We start from the raw sequence: 15,111 nt of genomic DNA on the forward strand, positions 1-15,111 counted from the left end.
TAAGGTGAAACGAGACGCAACTGTAAACGTGGATCGCTACAAAGCGCGGCTGGTTGCGAAAGGCTACTCGCAACGGAAGGGGTTTGACTTCGACGAGACGTACGCGCCGGTGGCCAAAATTGCCACTGTCAGGACGCTTCTGGCGGTAGCGAACAAGAAGGGGTACCGTATTCACCAGATGGACGTAAGGACCGCCTTTCTCAACGGCATACTGAAGGAGGAGATATACATGCGACAACCTGAGGGCCTCCAGAGCACAAACCCAGGTCTAGTGTGCCGTCTCCGAAAAGCGTTGTACGGTCTTAAGCAGGCCCCGAGGAGCTGGAATGATCGATTCCATTCGTTCGTGACGAACCTAGGGTTCAAGCGGTCGAATGTAGATAGTTGTCTGTATCATTTGAAGTCGAATGGATCCGTCGTCTACCTGCTACTGTACGTGGACGACATCGTCATTGTTTCGGACCGGATGGAGCTGGTGGACCGGATCAAACACCAACTATCACACCAGTTTGAGATGTCCGATATGGGGGAGTTAAAACTCTTCCTTGGTTTGAGAGTGGATCGAGACTTGAGCGGAGGAAGCATGAAAATAAGCCAGCCCAAATATATCGCTGACCTCCTACAGAGATTGGGCATGGTTGACTGCAAGCCGGTAGCGACCCCAATGGAACCGAACCTGAAATTGGAAAAGAAGAAGCAATAAGAAGGATTAACTACGAAGCCGTACAGGGAGCTCATCGTATGTTTGACGTACCTGGCACTGGCATCAAGACCGGACATCAGTGCTGCGGTGAGTTTCTTCAGCAAGTTCCAGGCCGCACCAACCGATCTCCACTGGTGCCAGCTTAAGCGCATACTGCGATACCTGAAGGGGACCATGGATCTTGGTCTGGTTTACAACCAACGTGGAGAAGATCAGCCGCTAATTGGATACGCCGATGCCGACTGGGGCAACGACCAAGATGACCGCCGATCAATATCCGGCAACGTTTTCCAAGTTTATGGAGCTACTGTCTCGTGGATGACTCGAAAGCAATCAACAGTATCTCTTTCATCAACGGAGGCCGAGTACATATCTTTGAGTCAAGCTGCCTGTGATGCGATTTGACTCAAGAATCTGCTTGACGAACTTGGAGTTGCTCTACATCACCCGATCCCGTTGTTCGAAGACAACCAATCATGTATCCGCATCGCTGAGGAGCCAAGAGACCATAAGCGGATGAAGTATATCGACATACGGTACAACTTTATCCGAGAGAAGATCCAGGACGGCGTTTTCAAGATCGTCTATAAGCCAACATCCGAGCAAGTTGCGGACATCTTTTTTTTTTCTTTTTTCTTTTTTTTTTTTGAGGCTTTAAATTTATTAATTTTAATTCATTCGCCTCCAACCGCTTGCGGACATCTTTACCAAAGGACTAGCACGAGGATCGTTCGAACGGTTGCGGAACAAGCTGGGGCTGTTCGGTTGAGCGGAGGTGTTGAGTGTGCAACCGACCACGCGTTGCCCTTAGCAACCTAACTAGATATAAGTTGTATTATATTAGATCGTAGTAGGCTAAGAAATTTCAAATAAAATTCTTTCTCTTTTGTCGACGTTCTCACCCAGTAAAGACGTGTTCACGTGTAGCTCTGCCTATTTTATCCAGCTTTTTACGCTGGCTATAAAATGACGAGGGGTGATTTGATTCTGACTTTTCTTGCCGACAGATTTTATGGTTTAATCTAAGTAGGCAATAATTTTCGTTTGTTGATTCAGCTGTCAAGAATTTTCATTGTTTTTATTTTGAATCTACGGTATCATCGCATAGAAATGCTTTTGATAATATATCCCTACTATTTTAATTTCTTACTACATTTATATACTTTTAGGCACCTGTTGGGAGGTAGGGCTTGAGAAGTCCTTTGAGCAAACACCTTGATTTGTGGGTGTAGAGCTAAAAGCTATTAAAATTTATTAGAATCTTGATATTGTTTCTTACGCAACTACTTACATCGGTATCTCTTGATCCCTTTCAAATCCCAACAAGTTATCATAAATATCCTAGCTGAGTCCGATTAGTGAGCTACAAAAAGTTCATAATGCATCTATTAACTATAATTCATGATTTTAGTTCCAATTCAGCAACTCACGGTTTTTTAACCTCAACTCAGAATCAATCTTCCAGTGATAGGATATATGTATAGAATACGATTTGGCGGTTTGCCACCTAAGCAATAACATTGGGATAAGTTTCATTAAATTCAATTAATTCCGATTAATTCTTATTAAACTTACGATTTTTCAATATTTGAAATAAGCAAAATTACGTGAAAAATAATTATTAAACTTCGCCAAATTCACAAATGCGGTCCACTTCACTACCATGCATAGATCATTCTTCCCTCTTCATATTGTTTCTCTTCCATTCTCATATGCTATCGATGACAACTTCAGTTGTCACTGTGACAATCTTCCGAGGGGCGCTCCGACGTTGGCGTAGTTATGAGGGATCGGTGCGAACTGCCGTAACAGCTCCCCGACCCGTAAGGCTGGTCAGGTAACTCCGGTCCAGCTTTACTCGCTGCTACATCCAACCGCGCCAACTTTGACACTGGTCGGTGTACCATACCACCAGCAGTCTGTACGACCGCAGCACGGACTCGTCCATCACGCCCAATGATGAGTTCAGCTACTCGTCCTCGAATCCATCCGTTACGTATTTTCTCCTCGACTATTAGAACTAAATCGTCAACCTGGATTGGTTTCACCTCGTCGAACCATTTCGTCCGACGTGCGATTGTCGGTAGATATTCTCGCACCCACCGACGCCAGAACTGATCTACCAACGTTCTGCATAGATTCCAATCATTCCTGCTTACTTGTTTCGGGTCCGCCAATGTTTTCGGTGTCTGTGCTACACCATTTGAGCTCATCAGTAAAAAATGGTTTGGTGTTAGAGATTCCTGCTGAGCTGTCTCCAGAGGAATATAAGTAAGGGGCCTCGAGTTCACCACACTCTCAGCTTCGGCCAGCACTGTCGCTAAAGACTCTTCATTTGGTGTTCGTGGAGTATCCATTGCGGCTAGCGCAGTTTTCACCGATCGCACAAGTCGCTCCCATGCTCCACCCATATGGGGAGCTCCTGGTGGGTTAAACACCCAATTGGTGTTTGCGTTAGTGAATGTTTCCGCTAGCTTACGATCGATTGTGCTCATCTCCATCTTCAGTTCATTGCTCGAACCCACGAAATTCGTTCCTCTATCGCTGCGGATCTCGACTGGAGCTCCTCGGCGTGCGATGAATCGTCTGATCGCCATCTTACACGATTCTGCTGAAAGAGCGTGAACGACCTCGAGGTGTACTGCTCTGGTAGTCATACAAGTGAACAGTGCGACCCACCGTTTGGCAGAACTACGGTTCACTTTGACGGCAATGGGACCAAAGTAGTCGATACCCACGTATGAAAAGGGACGTACGTATGGCTGTAACCTGGCCACAGGGAGTGGTGCCATTCGGGGTATCGCTGGAGTTGACTTCTTCACCTTGCAGGTCGTACACTCCTTAGAAACGTTGCGCACAAGCGACCGCAGTTGAGAGATGTGGAAACGTTGCCTCACCTCGTTAACTACGGTTTCGTTATTTGCGTGAAGATATTTTTCGTGATACCATGCGACTAGCATCCGCGTCACCCGATGATCCTTGGGCAAGACTATAGGACACCTCGTGTCATATGATGCAAATGCTGCTGCGACGATCCTACTATCTGAACGAATGACTCCGGCTTCGTCCAGGTACGGCGACAACTTGCGAATCGTGCTAGACTTCTCCAGACGCACTTGTCGATTTGACTGCTTGCCTTCAACGCTGTCCAGAGCCGTGGCTTCATCAGGATATCGTTCAGTCTGGATCCAACGGAAAATGGTTGCTTCGGCCTTCACGAGCTCCTCCTGCGTAAGCGGACCGTTATGCAGTTGTTCTTTGTTCACCTTCCGCCGCAAATTTCGAACGTAGCGATGAACGTGTCCTATTGTTCGATGCAAACGCTTCCAGTTGGAATACCGCTCCCATTCCACAAATTGGACTATTATCGCTCCGCGATGTATCAGGCAGGATCGAAGTTCTTCGTTGGTTGTCTCATTGGTTGAATACGTGCTCGTTGTCCAAAGTTCTTCTGGCAGATACAGCTCTTCTTCCCCGCGAAACCAACGACTATTCGCAGACAGATGGGGGCCATTCCCCCACTTGGTCGCATCGTCTGCCACGTTTTTCTTCGTTGGTACCCATCGCCAATCCTCAGCTTTTGATTTGGATAAAATCTCACCCACTCTGCAAGCGACGAACTGTCGATAGTTGCGGTGGTCCGAGTTAATCCAGGCCAACACTGTCTTCGAATCACTCCAGTAGGAAACTTTCTCAATCATCAGCGAGTGACCATTGAGTATGGATTTTGCCAAACGTACACCGATGACTGCAGCCATTAGCTCTAGACGAGGAATCGAGTGCGCTTTTAACGGAGCTACCTTCGACTTTGCTCCTACCAGAGCTACCTTTATCTCGTCAGGAAACACCGCACGCAAATACCCCACGCAAGCGTACGCCTCTTCGCTGGCATCCACGTAGACATGCAACTGCAACGATACGATATCCTTCGCCGAATGATGCGGGAAATAGCTGCGCGGGATTTTAATCTGGTCCAGATAGCGAAACAAATAAGTCCACCGTTCCCACTTTTCAAGTAATTTCTCCGGGATCAGTTGATCCCAATCAGTCTTTGCTCGCCACAGGTCCTGAATCAGTATCTTGCCATGAATCAGGAAGAAGCATAATAGCCCTGCTGGATCGAACGGGCTCATAACTACTCGCAATGCTTGTCGTTTGGTCGGGTGCTTTGTTTCCGTTGCCAAGGTAGACGAAAATGTGAAGACATCTTCATCAGGCCTCCAGTACATCCCAAGTACGCGTTCTGTTGAGCCGTTTTTATCTAGCTGGAGACACTTCTTCGTTGCTGGATCGCTTTCTCCGACTCGTGCTAGCACCTCTTTGGAGTTCGACAGCCAGTTCCGTAAATGAAACCCACCTTGGGAATGGACGTACTTGACCTCTAGCGCCAATTTCACAGCTTCTTCAACGTCGTCAACGCTGTCCAAATAATCGTCCACATAATGCTTCTGAATTATAGCGTTTGCTGCGGCCGGATATGCTTCTGAATACTGTTCGGCGTTTACATTTTTAACGTATTGCGCCGAACATGGCGAACACGTTGCTCCAAACGTGGCCACATCCATCAAATACACTTCTGGTTCCTGAGTGGCGTCCTCTCGCCACAGTAAACGTTGCGCATGTCGATCATCACGATGAATCCGTATCTGGTGGAACATTTCCTTAAGATCTGCACACAGAGCTATGCGCTTCTCCCGGAAACCGAAAAGAACATCCAGCAACGTCCGCAGAAGATCTGGCCCTTTTAGCAGCATCGTATTGAGTGAGACTCCGTCCACTTTTGCCGCCGCATCGCAGAAAATTCGAATTTTTGACGGTTTCTTCGGATTGATGACAACTCCTAACGGCAAATACCACGTACGCCGTGGATCCGCCTCATCGAGTTCTTCCCGAGTAGCTTTGTGGATATATCCCTTTGCTTGATACTCGGATATCTGTCTTGTCACACTCTCTCCGATGATGGGATCGTTCCGCATACGTCTCTCTAAGCACTGCAACCGTCGAACTGCCATGCCGTAGCTGTCCGGAAATTCGAAGCGATCGTACTTCCAAAGGAGCCCTGTTTCGAACCGCTGGCCGATACGCTTCGTGGTTTCTTTCAGTATTCGATGAGCTCGTTGAACCTCCTCGGACTCTGTTGGCGGTATTTGCATTACTCCCAGACTTTCTACCGAGAAGAACTGCTCAACCAGCTCATGCAGCGTTTGATCCTCTTCCTGGCACTCGCAGATGTGGAAACTGTGGGCTTGATCCACGGACTTCTCTTGACTAGACCCGTAAACCGTCCATCCAAGCCGCGATTTCGCTGCAATTGGCTCTCCGGGCTGACCATCACGAAGCTTGAGCGTTGATGTAACGTGGGCGTTGTCGTTGCCAATCAAAATTTGGGGTTGCGCATTGTCATAATCTGCTATTGGAAGACCTTTCAGGTATGGGAATGCTTCCGAGATTTCAGCATACCGCAACGATTGTCTTGGCAAATCCAACTTACTCACTGTGCGTACGTCCGTCAGAGAATGTCTAGATAAGCTTGAATGTCCTGCGATTTCCAAAGTTACCCGCTGCGAGTTCGCTTCCGTCCTTTTCACGTTTGCCGTCCACTGAAGACACAATGGTTGCATTTCTCCGACAACACCGAGCTGCTTCACCACATCTTCGTCAACAAGTGTTTTCTCTGACCCGTCGTCCAAGAAGGCGTATACGGACACGGAACGGTTATTGCCATGTAAGGTAACTGGAATAATCCGAAATAGTGTCGTCTTACCGGCAAAATGATGATTGGTAGCGACTTTGGAACTGCTTGGCTTCGGATCATGCTGATCTTGTTTGTTTTCCACCTGCACGTTATTTCCTGTTGGTCGTCCATCACGATTACCTTGCTTGCTGCCATCTGTGCATCGCTTGATATCACTGGAGTCTTGCTTGGAATGTAGCAATGGATGATGTCGCCGCTGGCAGCCCTCAGTATCGCATTGCTTACGGATTTTGCATGGTCTCCTGCCGTGGGCTCCTAGACAAAGTCGACACAAGTTAAGCTGCTGTATCGTTGTCCAGCGCTCGTCCACAGTCTTTTTGCGAAATTCCGAGCAATCCTTGACACGATGTTCCGGATTTTGACAGATTAGACAAGCTGGGCTGGATCTGCGCTTCGAATCTTCTGTTGCTACTTTCGGTGTGACCGGGGCCGAATCTTCCGTCGTGTGAGTTCCGCAGAAATTCTTATCCTTGCCGATCTTTTCTTTCATCAGTCGGGGTTGCTGTTTTGGATCGTACTGCAGTGTGACGTCGGTTGCTGCGCGTACTAACGTCTCCATGTACTGGGCGAAAGAACGGATATTCACTTCTCCACACCTTTGCTTGTACAGCGACCAGTCCAGCTTCATGTGCGCCGGGAGCTTCTCTACCAACTCGAACAATAGCATCGGGTTGTTGAGATGCGCTTCGTGTCTTCCGGCTTCTAAATGGTCGCTAAGATTTTGCACTGCCATACCGAATCCAATCAGCGTATCTAGTCTGTCCTGCTTCGGCGCGGGAACTCCTCTGATCTTTTGCAGTAACGCGTGTATCAACAGCTCCGGTCGGCCGTACAACGTCTCCAATGTAGCAAGTACGTGTGGGACACTCGCCGGTAAAAGCAGTCGACTCCGGACTGATTCCAAGGCATGTCCTTTAAGGCACCGCTGCAGTCTTGCTAGGTTTTCCGAGTCCGAAAACCCACACGCCTGAGTAGAGTTTGCGTATGCACTAATAAACAGTGGCCAATCCTCCGGATTTCCGGAAAAGGTCGGCAACTCCTTGGTCATAACGTGTCTCGCCGCTAACTGCTGGGGTGTTGGTCCGTAGTACACCGGTAGCACCTGTGGATGTGGTTGTCCATGCTGTGGCCGTTGTTCTGGATCTCTACGCTGCAGTTCTGGATCTCTCGCTGGCGGTTGTTGTAGACCCGGTTGTCCTGGCTCGAATTCAGCAGGTATTGGTTGCCTGGGATGCAAACCTCCGAGTAGATCAGCTACGGTCACTACACCACTATTTCGATCAACACTACTTCGATTCACTTCGTTTGTTCGAATGAACTGCGCGGAAATTGTACACCGCGTGACTGAATACCCGTCAAGGACCGATTGAAAGGCAAGGATGCACCAACGTTCGAGACAGTGGGAAAATTAGGAGTGCTAGGATTCGAATGCTCTAGGGTGGTTCTGAGACTGCTTACACTAGGCCCTAAAGGAGCAGGGGGAATTTGGCAAATATTCGTACAGTTCCTACTAGTTGTCGATAGAATAGTGCTTTCTGTTCGACCTATCAAACCTCCTAACGTTGGCTCCATTGCTGACTGCCCTAATGAAATACCTGCCAACGCCACTTCAAGAACTCCCTGTTTGCTAGTTGGTTGCTGCTCGCCGTCCTGCCTAGCTGGTGTTGTTGTGGTCGTTGTCGTCGTTTCGCTGATCGTAGGGACAGTCGGAGCCTGCTCCGTTGAGGCTGCCATCGTCGAATTCAACGCTCTCCATCGCCGAACCTTGCTGGATGAACTTTCCACCGATCCAACGCTCCTTATATCCTCGTCATCACCACCCTCCTGGGCGATTATATCCCGCAGCCGGAATGACTCGTTCATCACGGTCTCCTCTAGCTGCAGCTGCAGTTGCTCGAGGGCTGCCTCGTCTTCCGCCTTCTTTTGCTGAAATAGCAACTCCGCCTCCTTATGCTTCCGATCTTGCTCTCGTCGCTGTAGCTCCAGGCGCTTCACTGCGAGAGCTTTCTGTGCTTCGAGTTTCTCCAGTTCTAAGCGCGCCCTGGACGCCCTGCTGGAGCACGCAGAACTTACACTTCCCGCTTTCCTGCTTGGTGCTTTGTCCACCGGTACTTGAGTGGAGGGTTTCTGGCATTTCGGACAGTTAAACACTCTGTCGAGCTCGGCAATGCTGTCGTTGACGCCCACGCACTCGAAATGCCACCAAGAACCGCAGTGGCAGCAACTAACCATCCGGTCGGTATCCGCTGCTCCACAAGCCTGGCAGTGGTTTTTCACTTTCCGTGAGCCTTTCGTACTTCTCGACATCTCGTTCGATCTTTTAGAATTGTTGGGAGGTAGGGCTTGAGAAGTCCTTTGAGCAAACACCTTGATTTGTGGGTGTAGAGCTAAAAGCTATTAAAATTTATTAGAATCTTGATATTGTTTCTTACGCAACTACTTACATCGGTATCTCTTGATCCCTTTCAAATCCCAACAAGTTATCATAAATATCCTAGCTGAGTCCGATTAGTGAGCTACAAAAAGTTCATAATGCATCTATTAACTATAATTCATGATTTTAGTTCCAATTCAGCAACTCACGGTTTTTTAACCTCAACTCAGAATCAATCTTCCAGTGATAGGATATATGTATAGAATACGATTTGGCGGTTTGCCACCTAAGCAATAACATTGGGATAAGTTTCATTAAATTCAATTAATTCCGATTAATTCTTATTAAACTTACGATTTTTCAATATTTGAAATAAGCAAAATTACGTGAAAAATAATTATTAAACTTCGCCAAATTCACAAATGCGGTCCACTTCACTACCATGCATAGATCATTCTTCCCTCTTCATATTGTTTCTCTTCCATTCTCATATGCCATCGATGACAACTTCAGTTGTCACTGTGACAATCTTCCGAGGGGCGCTCCGACGTTGGCGTAGTTATGAGGGATCGGTGCGAACTGCCGTAACAGCACCTGATAATCATGAATCTTTTCGATTCTTATGGAAACTGGTCTTCTGCTCTGCTAAACAATACATTACAAGTGACGAAAAACGTACACATATATTACTCACCATCCAAAATAGTATCAAGAGGGTGATCCTGGAGCACGTACAACATTTGTACCGGAATCTCGCTAGAAAATCTTAGCAACATCTACCATTGCTTCCCTCGAAATCCAAATTGGAATTGAGCAAGAAATGATCTGAAATTCAGTATTCGTAAAAAATGAATATAATTGCAATTTCAATACAGTACCGCATGAAAATCTACCGGAAATAGTTTCAAAATTTTGATCAGATCCCTGTCGGAATTGTTTCGGAGTTTCATCATAGCTTATGCCAGACAATTCTATGCATACAGACACGTTTTACAGAAGAATAAGTGTAGAAGTTATTAACCCTAGTAGGATGTTGGGGTCAACATGCCCCAGATAGACACGTTGAATGTGCACTACCCCATCGTAGTATTTTTTTTTTTCGGAATGTAATTTGGCCGGAAAAATATTTGTGAGTTTTAGTAAATCTTTTGGTTATTTTTGGTTTGAGAATTTCATAGATAATTTCCTTCCTCCAGGCAGGAGTTTTCTGGGAAATCCTCCCCAAAGTTTCCTAACAATCAACCCAGGAGCTCTTCGGGAATTCCCCCAGAAGTTCTCCCGAAATCCTTACAGAGGGATGCCTTAGGAATACTCCTTGGAATTCTCGAATAGAATAACCCCAGTTTATCCTTGATTCTTCAGAAAACCCTTCAGGAGTTCTCTAGGAACTCCTTCAGCAGTTCCACGAGAATTCCTCCAGGATTTCCTCATAGATTTTCTCCAGGAAGTTCTCGGGAATCTCTCCATGGGTTTCCCAGGAATAGCTCCAGAAATTCAACGGGAATTCATTGAGGGGTTTCCTGTGAATTTCTTTGAATTTCTTGAGAATTCCTCCATTATATACCCGGAAATTCCCAAAAATATTTTCATGAAATTTTCTTCAGGGGATTCTCAGCATTTCCGCCACGAGTTTTACGGAAATTTCTCCAAAAGTTCCTCGGGATTTTTTCCAAGATACCACTTGAGGATTGTCCCAGATATTATAGAAAAATCTACTCGATAACTGATCCAGCATTTCCATCGGGATTCTTCCAGGAGTTATTCGGGATTTCCTGGGCTTTTTCCATACGCATACCATCCATTGAAGTCAATGTAAAAAATCTCAATAAATTCCTTGAATTCTTCCATTTAGGTCATTGTGTTCTACTACTCGTAATAATCTCACCTGCAATATAATATATGTTAGAAATTACCCAAGTAACCACGAAGCCGTATATAAGTGCATCAATTTTGCCATATATTTATACAGGGGATAGACAAAATGATCGGGACAGGCAAAATTTTCACTTCTCAAAAAATGTTCAACTAGCTGTAACTTTTCGAAAAGTGCATCAAATATTCTCAAATTTTTACTGTAAGTTCATCAACTAGTTGTGTATCAGTGGTACAAATTTGGAAAAGATCAGGCCATTTTCCACGAGGCTATAAAGATTCTTGAAAAAGGTAAAATTATCCTATCGCCAACTTTGAGCTATTATATCTCCGGATTTAATGAACCGATTGCAATGAAATTTTGACCATTCATGACTTATATAATGAACTCTGAAAATCGTTTGACTTAACTTAAAATTGTGAACAAGAGAAAAAATTATAGCGATTTTATTTTTTTTCGCGATGTTTTTGCAAATTGGTCTTTTTTTAATATGTCTTCCATTACTTTTTCAATTTGTTGGTGGCTATGTTGTTACTTTCTTTGAAAACACATTCATATATATGTGAATTAGAGGGAAGTTAAATGAACTATAATTTGCATCTTGAATTTTGAAACGATGTTGAAGTTTCGGATAATTTGGCGTTTTATTAGAAGAATAATCTAATCGTTGTAATTTTCTTCCGTGTTAAGAATTTTAAGTTAAGTCAACGGTTTTTCATAGCTCAGTATACAGGGTGTTGGGTTCCTTACCCAGAATATTTTAGGGGGTGATTAAGGATGATATTTGATGAAAAAAATTGTTCTACGCATATGGTCAAATCTCAACCATTACAGAGTTATTGAACTTTTCATGATTTTGACAATGCTTTCAATAAAATGGCTATAACATAAAAACGGTCAAACTTATTTAAGATCTCTCAGCACCATTCGAAAGATTATGAAATTTGCTATTGAACGTCATCTTCGAACATGCAAATTTTTGTTACTTACTAACTTTTTAAGAGCAAATAAGTGAAAAGTAAGTGGTTTTTTATCAGTTTTTGTCGATTTACTCGAAAAAATGCGTAATTAACTTATTTTTTCCCTTAGACAAAGTTGAGCGCCTTGAAATGCTCTACAATTCGTTCTTTGGCACCAAACTCCTAACTCTTGTCATTTTCCCGCAATTTCGATTTGAATGCACTGTTTTGCATCATAAATTTGCTTCAATAAGTGCATCAGACATTAGCTCTCTTGACCCCACTGTGACTGCGAAACTAGCGTCATGTTTATTTCGCGCACACGGCTACTTGATTCCCCGCGCCGAACAACAACAGAATGGCGCGCTGGCGCATGAGTGAAAAGAACGACGCCGCTGCGTGTTCGGAAAAGTGTTCAGTTGAATGCTTTTTGTAGTCTCAATGATTCTGGGAAGCTCATGGTAATCCCGGGAAGATGGTTGGATTTTGGTAGACCGTAACTGAGGCTATCAGCCTGAAAGGCTTGGTTAGGGTGTTTTATTATTCCGGCATCGTCTTGGGGGATGGGAAACACCGGAATAAAACTGTTGTTGTCGATATCTGGAAGTTCGCGATGATTTTAATAGTGAGCTGGTGATCCCGGAAGTAACTTTGTTGGCTATAAAGTAACTAATAAAGCTTTGAGCATACAGCACAATCTTCGTCGGGTTTGGACGCTGTTCCTCCTGGTTCTCCAAACATGTCCAAACTGTTTTTCAACCACGTGTAGCCAGCGCGTTCGCAGACGTCCATGAAATCACCGGACATTAAACCTGGTTCCATGCTGAATGTTGTTTTCGTTATTATTCTTTCTTTTGATAATCGCACTACGTGCCCAGCCCACTGAAGGCTGCCGTAATTTATTCGTTTCAAAATTGTGCTTTTTGACGAAGTAGGTTGATCCTGATCGAAGTTTGCAGCTTCCTGCTCTTACTCATTCGCCAACAAATAGGTAAGAGCAGGATTTAGCAACTTCGATTATGTTAAATCTATCTCATTGAACATAAATAATATTCGCAGCACTTTGTGCTCTGTCTCCACTCGGGAGCTTGTAGTTTTGTAAAGTTTCGAAAGCAACAACGCCATACTCAATTAGGATTTATGAATGAAATTAAGATTTTGGGAGTAATTCCTCCAGAGATTTCCATAAGATTTTTTCCATCGATTCCTCCAAAATTACTTCGGAGATTCTTCTAGACTTCTTCCAGAGATTCCTCCAGGAACTCCTCCAGAGATTCCTCTAGGGATTCCTCTAAGAATTTCTCAAAGGACTCCAAAGGACCAGCCATTTGTCCAGGGATTATTACAGGAATTATTGCAGAATTTCCTCCAGGAATACGTCTAAGGATTGCTCCACAATTCCTCTAAAAGCTCCTCCAGGAATACCTCTAGGAATTCCTCCAAGGATTCCTCCAGTAAATTCTTTAGGGATTTCAACATGAGTTCCGGTAGTATTTCCTGCAGGAATTCCTCTAGAATTCCCCTTACAGTTCCTCCAGGAATGCCTTTAGAGAATCCTCCAGAAATTCATCCAGGGACTTTTCCAGGAATACCTTCAAAAATTTCGTAAGAGATTCCTCCAGAAATACCTGCATGAATTCTTCAAGAAATTCTCTTTCCAGGAATTCTTCAGAAATTTCTCTAAGGGCTCCCGCAAGGATTGCTCCAGAAATTCTTCAGTGATTTTTCAGCAATTCCTACAATAATTTCTCCAGTGATGCCTCCAGAGATTTTGTTAGTAATTCCTGCAGGCATTTTTCAAGAAATTCCTTTAAAGATTTCTCCAGGAACTCTTCCAGGGATTACTTGAGGAGTTCCCTCAGGAACTCCTCTGGCGATTTCTATTGGAATTTCTCTAAGAATTCCTTCAGGATTTCTACCAAGAATTGCTCCAAGAATTCCTTCAGAGTTTCCTCCAGAAATTTCTCCAGAGATTTCAACTAAAAATCGTCCTACAGGGATTCTATCAGGAATTTCTTCACGGATTCCTTCAGAGATTCTTTTACTAGTTTTTCCATGCATCCCCCAAAGAAATCCTCCGGGAATTCCTCCAGGGATTCACTGAAGAATTTCTCCAGTTACTTTTTGCTCTTAAGGAATTCTTGGAGAAATCCCAAGAGAAGTTCTTCGAGGTATCCCTGGAGGAAACTCTGGAGGAATTCCTTGAAGAATCTCTGAAGGAATTTCTGGAAGAATTTCTTCTGGAGGAATAACTTCTAGTAATCTCTGGAGCATTTCCTAGAAGAACCCCTGGAAAAACTTCTGAAGAAACCCCAGAAAAAAATCCTGAAGATTTCCTTGAAGAAATGTTAGAAGTAATCCCTGGATGAATCTCTGGAGAAATCATTGGAGGAATCCCTGAAGGATTTTTTGGTGGAATTCCTGGAAGAGCCTCTGGAGAAATTTATAGCACAATTGCTTGAGGATTTTCTTTAAGAATTCTTGGAAGAATGCGTCGAAGAACGCGAACGTTTGGAACGAACGTTTCCTAGAGCAATTCTTGGACACAACTATGGAGGAGTCTCTGGAGGAGTCTCTGGAAGAATTCCTGGAATAATCCCTGACAGAATCCTTGAAGGAATGCTGGAGAAATCCCTGGAGGAATCCTAGAAGTAATCCATGCAAGTATTCTTGGAGGAATCCCTGGAGGGATTTCTGAAGGATTTTTTGTTTAAATTTCTGAAGGAATTTGTGCGGACAACTTTGGAGGAAACCTTGGAAGAATCCCTAGAGGAATCCACGGAGAAATTTCTAGTGTAATCACTGGAGGAATGCCTGAAGAAATCTCTAAAGAAATTTCTAGACGAATCCTTGAAAGAATTTCTAGTGGAATCCTGAAGTAATACTGTGAGCATTCTCTAAAAGAAAACTTGGAGGAGTTCCTAAAGGAGTCCCTGGAGGAATCTGTGCAGGATTCCCTGAATTAATTCATGGAGGAATTCGTAGAAGAAATCTTGGAGGAATCCCTGAAGGAATCTCTGGAGGAATCTCAGGAGGAGTTCTGGAAGTATACCTGGAGAAATTAATCGAAGAATTCGTGGAGGAATCTCTTGAGAAATTACTGGAGGAAACCCTGAAGGTATTAACCAAAGAATCCTGGAAGGAAACCAGGAAGAATCCCTGGAAAACCTTCTGTAGGTATCCCTGAAAAAATCCTTGGAGGAATTTTGGAGAAATCCCTGGAATCCTAAAAGCAATCTCTGGAGCAATTTTTGGAGGAATTCCTGGGGGGATTCCTGAAGGATTTCTTGGAGATATTCCTGAAGGAATTTGTGAACCCATCTTTGAAGGAAACCTTGAAAGAATCCCTGGAGGAATCCTTGGAGGAATTTCTGGTGTAATCACCTGGAACATCCTCCTGAAGTAATTAATATCTGGAGCATTCTCTGAAAGAATACTTGGAGGATT

At 44.5% G+C, this 15,111-nt stretch overlaps 1 protein-coding gene across 1 annotated transcript; it reads right to left on the bottom strand.

Moving 5' to 3' along the window:
• Window positions 1-2,433: 2,433 nt before the first annotated feature.
• Window positions 2,434-7,506, bottom strand: LOC134290169 (uncharacterized). The gene has a single exon (XM_062857228.1). It carries the CDS (start codon window positions 7,504-7,506, stop codon window positions 2,434-2,436), a length of 5,073 nt encoding a protein of 1,690 aa, XP_062713212.1.
• Window positions 7,507-15,111: the final 7,605 nt, after the last annotated feature.

Source organism: Aedes albopictus, chromosome 3, assembly GCF_035046485.1.
Source record: "Aedes albopictus strain Foshan chromosome 3, AalbF5, whole genome shotgun sequence".
Lineage (NCBI taxonomy): Eukaryota > Metazoa > Arthropoda > Insecta > Diptera > Culicidae > Aedes > Aedes albopictus.